Raw genomic sequence first — 15,517 nt, 5'->3', positions numbered from 1 at the left:
AGCTCCTTTGTTGGACTTGATGAATGCCGTGAAGTAAAGACAGCATCATAACCCTCAACACGACAATGATGCCGTGCAACAGCATTTGGCGGCGGCAATCACACTTGTGGCATTCATCGGGCCGGCAATTGCAAGTAGGTATTATCAGTCTTGTCCGGGCCAACGACCAGAGACTGGAATCAAAGCGCCCAAACTTATTTAGGTATGGCTAGGCATGAATGAATAATATGCTCCCTAAAATGCGAACCGCTTCAGTCCGTGACGCCCAGAACGTAGCCTTCATCTCTCCTGGTATCAAACCCACCCAAGCCACTTGAACCGGAAAGAGACGGGAAGAAAAGAAGAAAAAAAGAAAACCACCTTTTTTTTTCTCCTTCTTTTCTGAGTTGCTCCTGAAGCAGATATTACATGAAATCACGGCTCTTCCGGGCCAGGACGCGTACGTTGTCGACAAATCCCTCAACGAGTTGGGGGTATTGATGCGGCTCGTTCCTCATTGCTCGGCGTTGTTGGTCGAGAAGAATATCTGACGACAACTCGACCTCGAGCTCGTGCTCTTTGTCGATCCGGTGGGTATTCTTTGGAAAGTTAGCAAAACCTGTGATCAAACTTGGTGGCAGGCAGACATCAACTCACTCCAGGGCCCGGCATCATCTGTGTCACCTGTGTCAAGTCGATCTGGTAGTGGTTCTGTTTATAACTCAGGCGGTCTTTATTCCGGTCGGGGAATTTATCAGCATGCCCAACAGCCATGCTTTCCAGCTCCTCGACGGATCCGTCCCATGGCATTTCGAGGTTGATACTGATACGACAGTCGAGCGGGCACGTTGGCAGATGGATGTGAATGTCGGCCACTCGTGCCTTGACAATCTTGGCCAGGACTTGTTGTGTCTTCTGGTCATACGTAACACGGACCTTGATCGATCGCCTGCCAGACAGGAGAGATCGAACACAGCCTGGAAGACGGGCCTGCAGAGCGTTCGGCAGCTCGTAGAACTTGTCAACCTCCCGTCGATGCTTGTACTGTATTTGAACACGGCCTCGGGCGTTGGGATTCCGTGGGTCTGTCTGAACAACCGTATTGTTCAGGAATTCATTTAGACCTTTGTGTTGGGCCTGGAAGGGAAAAGATGTTAGCTATGGAGATTTTTTGAAGAAAATCAAACAAAATAGAGAAAATTGGCAGGGCGGAGGAAACATGCCTCTGTCATGCTGCTTCTGAAGGCAAGACGGCCGGTGTCGTGTAGAACACATTCCGAGCCGATTGCCCTCTCAACGCGACCGTTGGTGTCTTTATCGATGAGCTGACCCATCTTGGCCTCGATCTCGAACTGCACGCCTCGCCCAATAATCTCGCCAGAGTCGGGGTGGAGCGTGACATTCTTGAACAGGAAATCGGCAATCGTCTTGGATAGTTCCTCGTACGGTCGGGTGCCGAGAATGCTCTCCTCCCATGAGCCAAGCAGACCATCAGGCTTGGGTGGTTCCTGAACCGGCGGCGCAGTGGATCGCGCGGCCTCTGGAGACGTATGGCGGCTGGAGCTGTCCTGTTTTATAGGCTCTGTCTTGCCATTGACGCTAGGTGGTCCTCGTTTTTGTAGCTCGAAATTGGCCAGCTTCAGCCTCTTGTTCTCCCGAGCGTTCCATGTCTGTGCCCAGATGGGAGGCGTCGTGTGTATCTTTCTCTTTCGCTGCATCACAGGCGATCGGGAGAGTCTGGGTCCGCCATTGACCTCAGCCGGTGGAGGCCGTGGCTCCTTCCGCTCGAGTTCCCTCGGGCTTAAATCTCTATCAGCAAGCTTTCTTTTGGCGGGTGTCGCGGCGCGTTCGCGTTCGCGTTCGCGTTCGAGTTCCACCATGTTGATGACACTCGGATGCGATCGCGCCTCTGATTCTGTGTATCCGCCGGTGCTGCTTGGCAAAACTCGGGGCTCGGGTCTTGGGACTGACGCTAACACTTCTGTCGCGCTCACTTTGTGACAAGGATCTTCGTTCGTGGCCGCTGTGGGAGCTGGGCATGCGAGGTGGTGGTGGTGGTGGTGGTGGTGGTGTGGCTTGGGCAAGGTGCGAGGCAGACAGTCTCTTTTGGTAGGGACTTTGTGGTTGCGCAAAGCTCGGTGCGGTGGAAGATTGTCGAGGCCCGGTCTGGGGCGGGCCCAGTGGGGTAGGCGGCTGAGAGAGCTGTCGGCTATGTTCAGGGGGGGGATGTGCCGTCGCCACAGGACTGCCGTGAGGGTACGCATGGCCGTGAAGTTGCTGCGGGTTTTGACTATGAGCGGATGTGGGAGTAGGAGTTGAATGCGTCGATTGAGAGCGCTGGTGAAGGTACGGGTGCACGCCGACCGGGGTGCCGATAGGCGGCGTTTGGGGCATGTGCTGAGGCGGCGGCGGCGGCGCTTGTTGTTGTTGTTGTTGTTGTTGTTGTTGTTGTTGTTGTTGTTGTTGTTGTTGTTGTTGTTGCTGCTGTAATTGCTGTTGTTGCTGCAGGAGCTGCTGCTGCTGCTGCTGCTGTTGTTGTTGTTGTTGTTGTTGTTGCTGCTGGGTGTACGGAGAAGGCGCTGGTGCACCAGATGGGTGGGAGTAGCTCTCTCTTGAGGGATACGCGTTGGGCTGTGGATATTGGTGTCGTTGCACAGGGCTGGAGACATCTTGAGGCGGGCCAGTGGGAGGGAATGGATAACCCCCGCTGGGACCGCTCACCGAAGATGTGGGCGTGTGACGATAGGGCGACTGCCCAGCCATGGTCGCACTCTGAGGAGATCGCGCATCGGCATACGGAGCAGGAACGCCCGCCTGAAGCGGTGGGGGTGCCTGTCGGCCAGGATAGGGCCCGGGAGTTTGATAAGGCGACTGTGGAGGGAATGATGGAGTTGAGGCCTGGGGATGCACGGCGTATTCTTGAGGAGCCGGCGGCTTTCCGGGGGACGAGTGCAAGGCGTGGCTGTAGGCCGATTCTCTGAATGCGTACGCCGTCGTAGCTTGGGAAGGTGTCGTGGGAGCCTGCTGCTGATAGGGTAGCGGCGGCGGTGGCTGATGTTGCGGATGCGGTTGCGGCTGCTGCTGCTGCTGCTGCTGCTTCGGCGCAAGGGGTTGAGAGGAAGGGCGAGAGTGAGCAGGATGACCTGGGGGAAGACCAGCGGCGGCGGCGGCGGCAGCGGCAGCGGCAGCGGCTCGGGGCCGGTCCCCGTCGTCAGATGTGTTCATCAAACTTCTCAGATCCATCGTGATTACCGCAGGCGTAGGGCGGTCAGCCAAAACCGGTTGCTTGACGCTTTGCGTTGCTCCGTCAGGACCAGCGCTCCACCCAACTTCAGCTCCGATGCAAAGTTTCGGCTTCACGCTATCAAGAATCCCCACTGTTCATGTATGCGCCGAAGGGAAATCGGAGGGCAGTACGGCGTTGAGGGCTGTACCAATCGCAACGGGAGGGTTGGTGTACAAGTCGGTCGCGGTTCTAGTGATCTAAGATGCAGTAGGCAGTCATCACGTCGTCATGATCAGGAGGATCAACAAGTCGGAGATGATGGCAAGTGGCTGATGTCGGTGTCGTCGGCGTCGGTGTCGGGCTCGGAGTTAAAGAGAGGCAGTAAGGGATGTGCTGTGCTGGACTGGACTTGAGGGAAAGCTACCACCAGAAGTGAGGCATGGACAGCACGGCAGAGGGTGAAGGGGTCAAAAGAGGTCGGGGCCGGGGCGCAAAGGCGACGGAGGCTCTGATGTGGTTTGGACGGGATTGAATTGAATCGGATACGGTGCGTGGGGTGTTCTCGATGTTCGAAGGAGGCGTGCGACAACGATCCATGCGAACGGGGGCGACTGAGAAGCCGAATGGGCGAAGGGCCGTCGTGATCGGTCAAGAGCTCGTGTGTTTCGATGGGTGGTGGTGCGGCTGAGAGGGAGTGGCCGCGACTTGAAGCGTCGCAATTGTAGAGGGGCGAAAGACGGAGGGACAGAGGCGACGGGCGAGAATGGCGTCGCAAAGTGTAAGTGGAAAGGTTGGTGGTGGTGATGACGGGATGGATGGGCGGGAAACCAGCCAACTGCGGGCGATCTCGAGATGCCGGTGGATGCCGCCGTTGTCTTCGTTGATGTCGTCGTCGTCTTCTTCGTCGCGGTTGTCGCCGTCGTCGCAATTGCTGCTGCGTCTGCGTCGAAAGCCTTTAGCTAAGGGTGGTTGTTGTTGATGCGGATACGAATGGCTGGTGGTGTTGGGTGTGTAGCACCAAAGGGACCGACTGACGAGGCACGCAAGAACGAAGCTGGAGGCAAAGGTAGTATTATTATTTCAAAGAAGAAAACATCTTGTCCTCTGCTGTTGCGGCTGGGATGGACGGGCTGGGGGGGGGGGGGGGGAGGGTAGGAAATTTGGAGCCAAAAAGAAAAGATGAAAATGGATTGGTCGCGCGCCGATCGCACATACTATACAAACCTGCCTACTACCTATTACCTCCTACCTCTTACCTCCTACATCGTACCTACTTAACTAGGTAGCTTACTGATACCTACCCTACTGCCTGCCTGCCTACCTGTACACGCTGCGCTGCCTGCCATTGCTTGATGCACGGTGCTTGGTGCCGGTGCTGATGCTGATGCTGCTTACGTAGGCACCTACCTAGTGCAGGTAGCTCATGCTAGGTAGGGACCTCACCTACCCAGACAGGTAATAAATAGGTATTGCCCTGCCCTGCCCTGCCCTTAAACGTACCTGCTACTTAAAAGTATCTAAGTACTCAAACACAATATCATTAATATCTTATCCAGTGCAGATTCACAATCCAATTAGCTTTGGAGGCACCAGAGTCTGTTTGTTATTATGTCTAGGAAGGCAATGGACTACAGCGCATTCCGGTTTACCTAAGTAAGCTTCAGGGGCTACCGGGGGAGGTGTTGGAGGTTGACGAGCTTCATGATTGGCCTTACCAGTCAGCACTTCAGCCCGCTTCTGTACGTCGGTTGTGTCGTGTTTTGTTTGTACAGTATGCGTATCTACCTACTTGCCTACCTGGCAACTGGGTGCAGCTTCCTTCCAATTATGTTATATACAGCAGTACCTGAGCATGCTGAGTCATCACTCCAGGTGCTTCTTGGTCCGTGCATACCCTCCTTCCGCTGCAAGGCGGACGGAAGGCAAAGTGATGCAAGGTACGTACCTCCAGCTCCAGCAATGAGTCGGCAGAACCGAGACGGACGTAGCAGGCAGACCTGCCTGACGTGGATGGATACCGACTGAAGCGTGCGTGCCCTGGCCTGGTCTCTCTGTGCTGTGCTGCATTCGTTCGCGCCTCTCAACATCGTCTTTATTTCATCACCGACACCTCTTCGGAGCTTTCTCATCATCACCACCACCACCACCAAAACCCCAAGCTGTTATTCTCATCCCGCCACCTCGCATTCGGGCGGTCTCCTATCACCGACCTCGATCCATCCTCATTCATTTTATACTCGGTCGCGCAAACATCCCCCCCCACCCCCCGCAATTGAGCTCAGCTCCCGTTTCCGCGGCCACCTCCGACAATGCCTGGCCTGGTCTCAGCTACCGGAGTTCTGGGCTTCCTGGCCGATGAGGAACACGACCTCAAGGTCTTCGCCCTCCAGACTCTCAACGATGACATCGACACCGTCTGGACCGAGGTTGCCGGCGCTCTGAGCCAGATGTAAGCCCTCCCGCCCTTTGCTTGCTTGCTTGCTCGACAGACACTCTTTCTGCTTGGATATTGACAACTTCATCAGCGAGGCCCTCTACGAAGACGAATCTTTTCCCCAACGCCAGCTGGCTGCTCTCGTACTTGCCAAGGTCTACTATCACCTCCAGGCCTACAATGAGAGTATGACCTTTGCCCTCGCCGCAGGCGATCTCTTCAAGCTCGATGCCCCCGGCGAATTCGAGGACACCATCATCTCCAAGTGCATCGACCAATACATTGCCGTTTCTTCGGCCAAACACACCGTTCCCAAGTCCCCCCAGAGCGACAACTCTATTCCCGCTTTGGCAACCACTTTTGCGAGCAGCGCCGCCGATGGATCTGCCCTCATCTCCCCGACAACGCCCTTCTCCCAGACGACCCTCCCCTCCAAGTCCCTCCTCTCCCGCGTCTCGACCGACAACGCCATCCTCGATCCTACATTCCAGCCCGTGAAGGAGGGTCGCTCCGCTTCCGTTGCCCCGATCACTGATCATGCAACCCAGGCTGCGCTGCAACGCGTCATCGAGCGCCTCTTCGAGTCTTGCCTCAAGGATGGCAGATATCGCCAGGTTGTCGGCATTGCCGTCGAGGCCAAAAACCTCGAGGTTCTCCGCCGTGTCATCAAGCGCGCCAGCGATGATGAGAAGCGCTCCAAGACCAAGTCAACGGATGGACAGGGCCCTGCCGAGGAGCTCATGGAGTATGCTCTGAGCATCTGCATGGATATCGTCCAGGAGCGGAGTTTCCGTACCGAGATCCTGCGCTTGATCTTGGATCTTCTCAACGAAATTCCGAACCCCGACTACTTTGCCATTGCCAAATGCGTCGTTTACCTGAGCTCCGACGAGGAGGCATCCCGCATGCTCAAGCAGCTGATCACGAGTGGCGACCGCAACTCCATCGCCAACGCCTACCAGATCGCTTTCGATCTGTACGACAACGGGACCCAGGAGTTTCTGGGCAAGATCATCAACTCCCTGCCCTCGGGCGAGCCTGCCAAGGTGCCCGCGAGCGATGCTACCGAGGAAGAGCCTTTACTGGACAACCAGCAGTCTTCTGAGGAGGAGCTCTCGGCGGAGCTCTCCAAGGTATACAAGAATATCCGTTCTATACTGGACGGCAGCAAGACCATCCAGCTGAACCTGGAATTCCTCTACAGGAACAACCGTACCGATTTAAGCATCTTGAACAAGGTCCGGGACAGCTTGGAAGGCCGCAACTCCATCTTCCACACCGCCGTCACCTTCTGTAACGCCTTTATGAACCAGGGTACTACCAACGACAAGTTCTTCCGCGACAATCTCGAGTGGCTCGGAAAGGCCGTCAACTGGTCCAAGTTTACTGCCACGGCTGCTCTTGGTGTCATCCATCGCGGCAACCTGACCCAGTCCCGGAAGCTTCTCGAGCCCTATCTGCCACGCCAGAGCGGCTTGAGCAGCGGCTCCATCTTCAGCCAGGGTGGTGCTCTCTACGCTTACGGTCTGATCCATGCCAACCACGGCGCCGACGCCCTCGACTACCTCAAGACCCAGTTCATATCTGCTGAGGAGGAGGTTATCCAGCACGGTGGTGCTTTGGGTCTCGGTATTGCCGGCATGGGCACTGGCTCCGAAGAAATCTTTGACAACCTCCGAACCGTTCTGTTCACCGACTCTGCCCTCAACGGCGAGGCTGTCGGCCTTGCCATGGGTCTCATCATGCTTGGCACCGGCAACGTACGAGCTCTGGAGGACATGATCACCTACGCTCACGAGACGACTCACGAGAAGATTGTTCGCGGTCTGGCCATTGGTATGGCACTGATCATGTTTGGCCGCCAAGAGGGCGCCGACGCCATGATTGAAGGTCTTCTCAACGACCCTGACCCGACACTGAGATACGGCGGTATCATGACCGTCGCTCTCGCCTACTGCGGTACTGGCAGCAACAAGGCTATTCGCAAACTGCTACACATTGCTGTCAGCGATGTCAATGACGATGTTCGTCGTGTCGCGGTCATGAGCTTGGGTTTCATTCTCTTCCGGAAGCCCGGCAGTGTTCCCCGTATGGTCGAGCTGCTTTCTGAGTCGTACAACCCTCACGTGCGCTACGGCTCTGCCATGGCCTTGGGTATCTCTTGCGCCGGCACCGGCTTGGACGAGGCCATCGACTTGCTCGAGCCCATGATGAAGGACCCCACCGACTTCGTCCGCCAGGGCGCCCTAATCTCTCTGGCCATGATTATGATCCAGCAGAACGAGGTCATGAACCCCAAGGTTGCTGCGATTCGCAAGACCTTGAAGAAGGTTGTCGGCGATCGTCACGAGGATGCCATGACCAAGTTCGGTGCTTCGCTCGCTCTCGGTATCATCGATGCTGGTGGCCGCAACTGCACAATTGGCCTCCAGACACAGACCGGCAATCTCAACATGGCCGGTATTGTCGGTATGGCTGTCTTCACCCAGTACTGGTACTGGTTCCCCTTCACCCACTTCCTCTCGCTCGCGTTCTCCCCCACCTCTATCATTGGCCTGGATCACGATCTCGAGATCCCCAGTTTCAAATTCCACTGCGCCACCCGTCCCAGCCTGTTCGACTACCCCCCCGAACAAGAAGTCAAGGCCGAGGAGGGTCCTACCATGGTCGCCACAGCTGTTCTGTCGACGACAGCCCAGGCCAAGCGGAGAGCCCAGAAGAAGGAGCGTGCTCAGCGCCGAGAGAGCATGGACATCGATTCCTCTTCTAAGCCTACCGTCTCCGACAAGATGGAGGTGGACGAGAAGAAGGACGAGAGCAAGGAGAAGAAAGAGGGTGATGCTGGCGAGAAGGAGGTATCTGTTGCTCCGGCCGACACCAAAAAGAAGAGTGAAAAGGAGAAGGTCGGCTACGAGATGGAAAACCTGTCACGCGTGCTCCCAGGCCAGCTCAAGTACATCAGCTTCCCCGCTGGTCGTTACAAGCCGGTCAAGAAGGTAAATTTGATCTAATTCTAGCTGAGGCTCAAGACCCTGCTAACATTAACAGCCTACCGGAGGACCTCTTCTCCTGCAAGACACACAACCGGACGAAGAGAAGTCTCTTATTGAAGAGAAGCTGAAGAAGGTGACGACGGAGAAGGCCCCGGTCGCTGGACAAAGTAACGCCGGTGGCTCGTCGGCGGGGTTGACGCCGCGCCAGCAGCAGAACCTCATCTCCCAAGCCCTCCGGGCCGGCAACGGTGGCGACCTTCGCTCTCTGAACGAGCTCAGCGAGTTGCTCGGTCGTCAAAGAAGAGGCGATCTTGGCGGCGCGACGGATGAGAGCGGTGCGGCAGCCGCCGCCGGCGTTCTGACTGCCGTTGACGAGGATGGCGAAGGAGACGAGGAGGCTGAAGTGCCGAGGGAGTTTGAGTACTTCACAGATAACGAGGAGGATGAAGACGAGGAATAAAGGTTCCCGTAAACGGGCTACTAACCCATCTATTGCGGAGTCGAGGCCGTATTTTAACATAGAAAAGGGGCGGCTTAGAGATGGACGATGGGCTGCCACTCTGCTGCGTAGAGACAGTCCATGGGGGGCAAGAGGACCTGCCGGGCTGTACAGTAGTGTAACAATCGAGTCCTCAGTCCCGAATTTAGTTTTTCATTTGGTTCCAAGCGGCAATAGTCAGCTTTTGATTCAAGGGGGACAGTAACGAGAGTATGGGTAATCCTTGGGTGTTTGCTGACCACGACTGGGCCTCCGAGCTGTCGACTTTCAAACATCTTGCCAGATACACGAGGAGCAGCGAAGCGAACCAGAGAAAGGCCAACAATCCTCTGCAGCATCATTTCTATCCGGGGGTGAGAAGGTATTTTCCACTTGCCTTGGTCTCTGGCGTATGTGTCGTTCGTGTAGGCTTTAAGATTTCGGGAAGCGTGAAGAAGAGCAGGGAACCTGGTCCGAGCTTATATACATGTCCAACATTCCCTTGGTGAGCAAACGCGAGGAGGATAAGGCAAATGAATTGAGATACATTAGCAACGTGGTGAATGAGGTTTGGATGACGAACAACTTCTTGTCCGTGGTGGGTATGCCACAACATAGAACTAGGCTGTACCCGGATTTCATCACATCTTGAGCCTCGGGAGATCTTGCTACTGGGGGGTATCATCCTCGTCTTCTGCCTTCGTGTAAACCTTCTCTGGCAACTTGGGGTTCTCGACGTCGTTGCCATGGCTTGTGATTTCCATGTCAGCTCCATCCTTCGTCCAGATTGTTCGTTCAACCAACGTCTCCTTTGCAGGTACAAGCCAGCTCAAGATGACATATAGGAAGATTGACACCACGAAGCCAAAGAGCCAATCGAACGTGTACAGGTGCTGTACACCCTCGGAGATCTTGACCGCTGGGTAGCCACTGATTGCCAAAGCCATGCCGGGCAAGCTGGGAGCCACCGGAAAGATAAAGGCAACAAAGGCCCGCCAGTTGCAGCCCGATACGTATCTGTAGCGGCCATGAGGATCGTACAGAGCTGGCCGCAAGAGAAGATGAATCAGCACAGGCTCGTGATGCAAATACGTCGGCTCATACGATGAGACTTACCTGGCAGATCGTAGCGCTGGCGCTTGGTGATCCAGAAGTCGGCCGCAAGAATGCCACTAATCGGCGCAAGGAATACCGCGTAGGCGCCCATGAAGTTCAGAAAGGTGGCGGCGCTGGCCAAGATCTTCCAGGGAACGAGGACCCAACCGCCGATCACGGCCGCTACCAATGAGCCCCGCTTGATGTTGATGTACCGCGGGAACATGATGGTGAGGTCGTTGGCGGCGCTGATGGAGTTCGCCGTCACGTTGGTTCCCACCTGGAGGCGTTGGAAACACACATTAGCATCAAAGCACCAAACAGAAGAACGTACACATGGATGTGTTAGTATACCACTCACCGTCGCGATGAACCACGCGAGCGCCGCAAAGAAGGCAGCACAACGCCCGCCTGGCCCATTTTCCAACCAGAGGCTGATGATATCAAGCGGGTTCCAGAGATACTCTCCGTGGAAAGTCTTGGTCGCCGATGTCGTGATGATGCCCATTGTCCCACACAGAGTGAAGACGAAAGGGACGAACGGAAGCTGCACCAGCTGCCCGTTGGGGCTCTTGCTGTACCGCAGGAAGTCGGGGATGTTCACTCCCATGGTTGCCCATTGACCAGTGACGCTGGACATGCAACTCAGCCAGAGCCAGGCGTACTGCGCCGTGCCCTTGGGGACCTCGGGCTGCAGCTTGAAGATCTCGCCGCCGCCGCCAGCCTTCTTGACCGCCCAGCCCAGTGTGCCGAGGACGACGGCGGGGGTGGCGACGAGTTTCACGTAAAAGAGCGGCCGGAGTTTGGTCGGGTGAATGAGCAGCATGGGCAGCTGGAGGATCCAGAAGAGAAAGAAGCTGGACGACCGCCGCGGTAAGGTAAGCAGAAGAAGGAAGGATGGATACGGCAACGAAAAGGCTCGTATCCGCTCGGACGGACCAACTTACGAGCACATGCCCATGGAGGTGATGCCGGCCGACTCAGGCAGGGAGTTTGGTATCGTCGCGTACGAAGGTGCCCAGGAGCTAAGCATGATGGTGATGCAGTAGGAGCCGTTCGCACACTGGACGCCAAGCCAGAACATGGCAAGAACAGCCCGGCTCACGATGGCGAAGTACCGGAACCGGTAGCCAAAGGAGCCCGCGGCGATGACACTGAACGGTACATGCAGCCGACTGCCTATGGCGCCATTCAGAACCATGGCCACGGCAATGCAGGTCGTTCCCACAAACATGATGGGAATGCTCTCTCTCCACGAAAGGCCCACCGCGAGGATCGAGCCCGCGGTCTGCAACGTTGAGAGATTCATGAGATCGCTGCTCCAGTAGGCGAGGATGGTCCAGATGCTCCAAGTCTGGTGCTCCGGTTTGACAGGATCCATATCCTCATTCGTCTAAAGCAGAGCGTTAGCCCCGTGCTCATGTTCAGTTCCATTCATTCGAGCAGAGGGGGGCGGGGGGATTCGATCCTTACCCATACTCCCTCGGGTGCGAGAGCACTACTAGAATGCCGGGGGAGCTCCCAGGCCTTGATCGAAGTACATCGCAGCCTCAACTCTTGTCTGTTGAATGCCTTCATCTTGAGAGATGCCTGCCAAGTAACGGTTTAGGCTTTGTGAAGAAGGCTGCTTCTGGTGATCCTTGGCCTCAGATAGAGTGTCGTCGGGAAGGTTCTTGGGAACGAATTATGCCGACGACCCTGCTGGGCTTAGTTGCGGAGGCGGCACGCCACATCAGATCGGCGGGAAGTAGAGACATTATGTATTCGTCCGTAAGAAGACGGCGTGGTGCGGTGTAACCAAACAGCTATCATCCCCCCCCCCCCCCCCCCCCCCAGATTGGGTATGATTCGGCAATGGCCCCGGCCAAATCCGCGAGCTGCGGCCGGCAATGTGGTCACTATCGACAGTTGGCTGTATCCATCCAGCCACCACCCCAGTTATCTGACCATCTCAACTCGGACTGCCCAAAGGAGGCAAGTTGAGAGATAATGAGCCAGCTATCAGCAGCAGCGAACGCCGATAACGAGAGGAGTTGGGCATTGAGGGTCATCAGGGTATCTAACTCACGTATTGTACAAAGAGAGAAAAAAATACAGGGGTGAACGCTGACGCACCAAAATGGGCGATGCATCCAATCGCAGTCAGCCACCTTATCAAGAGTATGGGGTTATTATTACTCTTCTGCTTGTCATGGGATCGATTACCTAGTAGAGAGACTCTGGGGCGTTGTTGGCGCTCACTCACTCACTCACTCACTCACTCACTCACATCGCTGCGTGCTGCGAGACAAGAAGCAGATACTCGGCTCTTCAATCGCCTGAATGCACTCACCAGCTCATAACATAGGAGATGCAAGTGTGCCAAGGACTGAACCGATGCGCTCTGTAGGGCCAAAAGATACACGTCGAGCTTTGCCTACAAGTGGAAAGCTGGCAGACGTTGCAACAAACAAACAAACAAACAAGCAGAACCTCAGAGACATTTAGTAGATCAATCATGTTCCTTCCAAGCTCAAGGTCCACCCTTTACATGAGCGTAAAGGTCTTGGTCTTCGCTCCACTTACACGAAGCGACGTGCCAGCTCCTCGAGAGCATCCTGCTTGTCTGAGAAGATGTTGATGGCTTGAATGAGCTTCTCCTCGGACTTTCCGCTGTCACTCCGAGTGAAGGCAATGCGCCATTCACTCTCATCCCTCAATTCCGTCTCAAAGTTCCTGGTCCAGGGCTTGTCCGGCCCGGCCGCAAAATACTCGCCGACTTGCTCCGTCCAGGTCGATGCCGGCTGCGCAGCAAGGCCTCGGAGGAGAGGCGGCGACACGGTAACGTGCTGAATGCCGGCCAGCTGCATCACCTCCGCGATGGACGTCAGACTGGCAGCCAGTACCTGCGTCTTTGCTTTCGTCTCGGCGTAGTAGAGTTGCGCCTGCCTGCAGAAATCGAAGGCCTTGTGCTCGTCGACGTAGCTGGAGGTCGTTCACGCGTCAGATCCAGTTTGGCCCATAGCTTTGGGCTCAGGTTGCTCGGCTTACCCGGGGACGAAATGGACCTTGAGCTCATTAACGTACGGCGCAATGTAGGTGCATCCGGCGTCGGCAGCCAACACAGCCTGCTCCATGCAGAACATGGTCGTTGCAAGTGTATGAATGCCTTTCTTCTCGAGGATGCGGCAGGCAGCGATCCCTTCCCAGCTCGCAGGAATCTTGATGCAGACTCTGCTAGTGTCGAAGTTGGGTTCCAGCTTCTTGAACGTTTCAACAATCCCTGATGGAGAAGCCGGTTCTATCAGCCAGACTGGGACCGGAACGAATCGGGTCATCGCAACCTACTCTCGGCATTTTTGCAAGTCTTCTCAACCGAGTACGACCACTTGGTGTTGGTCTGGATGTGGAAGTAACCCGTCAGATAAGGAACGAATTGAAGTGACAATCTGACCATCTGAAAGGGTGTCAACGAAACTATACACAACGGCACGGCCGATTTTGATGCAACTATTGATTACCATGATTTCGACTGCTAGGACAATTGGGTCGATGTCTGGCCACGTCGCCTGAGCCCAGCCATAGGCATCCTTTACAGAGTCTCTGATGAGTTTCTCGTGATGCAACTTGCCGTCAGGAGTGACCTTGGTGAGTTCGTTGTATGCAATGGCCTGGTTGGAGGTGTGGTCTCTAAAGGGGCCCAGATCTGCAGCAACTATTATAGTGTCAGAAATGATTGAGGTTAACGCCGGAGGGGGAGTATAGTACCATCAACGTCAAGTGTGTCACAGTCAACCTGGCTTGTAGACCTCAATGTCTCCAACAGAGAGCCGTCCTGCGATGCCATTGTGTGTGAATCGGGGAATGGTCAGACACGGAAAACGATGGGAATAGTAGACAAATTCGCTAAAATCAAGTTGATTGAGATATGACGAGGAAGTTTCAGCTCGAGCACAGAGTGGTCTTTATTAATATGGCAGGCGGCGGAGATTCAGTCAATGTTAAGACTTGTCATCCAGCCGCCCTCTGCGGATTTGAACTGCGAGAGCCAGGGCTGCACTCGGACCCCGCACCTTTCTCTGGGCAGATTGGGCCAGGGAAGACGACGACGATGAGGAGGATCATGTTAAGCTATACATGGTTTGGACCCCAAAACAGGACCGCAGGCCATGTATACTCCAACAAGAAAGAGTCGGGTGGAACGGACTGGTGTAGGACTTCCCTCCGCGCCTCTGCCAATGAGAGAAACGCAACGCAACGCAACGCAACGCAACGCAGAGCAAAGCAACGCAACTGCACGTCCATGATTGCCGGAAACCTCTGGGTGCCCCAGGTGCCCCAGAACGAACCGTTCCACTTTATGGGCCCTGCAGGCAGTTGTCATTTGTGCTGAGGAGAAGCGGGCTCTGGTTCTGATGTCTGTGGCAGACGAGAAACGCGGGGTCCCCGCAACGGTTCCGTCTCGCGTCATCCGATCTGATCGCGGTGAGGCGGCCCAAGGCCAAACAAACTGCTTAGTGGATGCGTTGCATCTGTGGCATATCCTCTTCTAAATACCCTTGAGCTTTCTATATTATGGCTGTATTATGTATCGTGTCTTCTCTCAGACAGAGAAGTGCATAGTGTTGCGCGCCGAGTCTTCATGACTTCCCCACATCGATTAAGCTGGAATGGCCTCCAACCCTATAGCGTATGTAAAGCTGGCAAGCAGCAGTCTCGAATTGGATCAGCACCGAAATGAACCAGTGCAAGACGGTGGCACGAGTTGTTTTGGACCCTAGTGATTTCAGCCACTCTTTTCTTTCTCAAGTTCCTCCCTTGCTTGTTCAAGAAAGGCAAAGCGTAGTGTGCGTAACATTGTCGTCTGTCTTTTGAACCCTGACCATACACTTTCTGTTCCTCAATGGCCACTGGCACTCTTGGTTCCCCTTGGCCTATTCTCTCCTATTGAGGTGGGCCAAGGTAAAGGTCATTGACATCGCATTACGCATTTCCATGTAACAGGCCTCACCATCCGCTCTCACCCCCCTCATCGTCTTTATGCCCTTGATCTGACTGCATTCGTTCCGGAGGGCTTTTTCATTCTTTATACTCTCAAAGACACATTATGAGAATCTTGAAGATTCGTTTCTGACAAAGAACAATGGTAGCATATGAACTCCTTGTCGGACTTATCCTAGGCGAGGATCTTGGCTGCAACACTTTGGCTATTCGCACCCAATCGGCCAAATCACCAGGACAAGCTTCTTATGCTCACTGTCTCATTAAGGCACAAGATTCATTTCCATAGACTGAACAAGATGACCATGAGCAGCAGCAGCAGCAGCAGCTAC

At 55.1% G+C, this 15,517-nt stretch overlaps 4 protein-coding genes across 4 annotated transcripts; 1 reads left to right on the top strand and 3 right to left on the bottom strand.

Annotated features, from left to right (window-relative positions):
- Window positions 1-404: 404 nt before the first annotated feature.
- On the bottom strand, window positions 405-3,222 carry GLRG_07120 (mRNA capping enzyme; the record flags this gene model as incomplete). Its single annotated transcript, XM_008097805.1, has 4 exons — window positions 405-578; window positions 637-1,116; window positions 1,167-1,894; window positions 1,974-3,222. The coding sequence occupies 4 exons, from the start codon at window positions 3,220-3,222 to the stop codon at window positions 405-407; spliced, it is 2,631 nt and encodes an 876-aa protein (XP_008095996.1).
- Window positions 3,223-5,514: 2,292 nt separating this feature from the next.
- On the top strand, window positions 5,515-9,092 carry GLRG_07119 (proteasome/cyclosome; the record flags this gene model as incomplete). Its single annotated transcript, XM_008097804.1, has 3 exons — window positions 5,515-5,654; window positions 5,731-8,635; window positions 8,688-9,092. 3 exons carry the CDS (start codon window positions 5,515-5,517, stop codon window positions 9,090-9,092), a joined length of 3,450 nt encoding a protein of 1,149 aa, XP_008095995.1.
- Window positions 9,093-9,778: 686 nt separating this feature from the next.
- On the bottom strand, window positions 9,779-11,783 carry GLRG_07118 (NCS1 nucleoside transporter; the record flags this gene model as incomplete). Its single annotated transcript, XM_008097803.1, has 5 exons — window positions 9,779-10,155; window positions 10,227-10,485; window positions 10,567-11,062; window positions 11,153-11,598; window positions 11,679-11,783. 5 exons carry the CDS (start codon window positions 11,781-11,783, stop codon window positions 9,779-9,781), a joined length of 1,683 nt encoding a protein of 560 aa, XP_008095994.1.
- A 983-nt stretch (window positions 11,784-12,766) lies between these two features.
- Window positions 12,767-14,031, bottom strand: GLRG_07117 (transaldolase; the record flags this gene model as incomplete). The annotated part of the gene is made up of 5 exons (XM_008097802.1): window positions 12,767-13,169; window positions 13,236-13,467; window positions 13,533-13,641; window positions 13,706-13,899; window positions 13,953-14,031. 5 exons carry the CDS (start codon window positions 14,029-14,031, stop codon window positions 12,767-12,769), a joined length of 1,017 nt encoding a protein of 338 aa, XP_008095993.1.
- Between the last annotated feature and the right edge of the window lie 1,486 nt (window positions 14,032-15,517).

The sequence above is a fragment of the Colletotrichum graminicola genome (genome assembly GCF_000149035.1).
Source record: "Colletotrichum graminicola M1.001 genomic scaffold supercont1.28, whole genome shotgun sequence".
NCBI lineage: Eukaryota > Fungi > Ascomycota > Sordariomycetes > Glomerellales > Glomerellaceae > Colletotrichum > Colletotrichum graminicola.
This window is presented reverse-complemented; position numbering and strand designations above follow the sequence as displayed.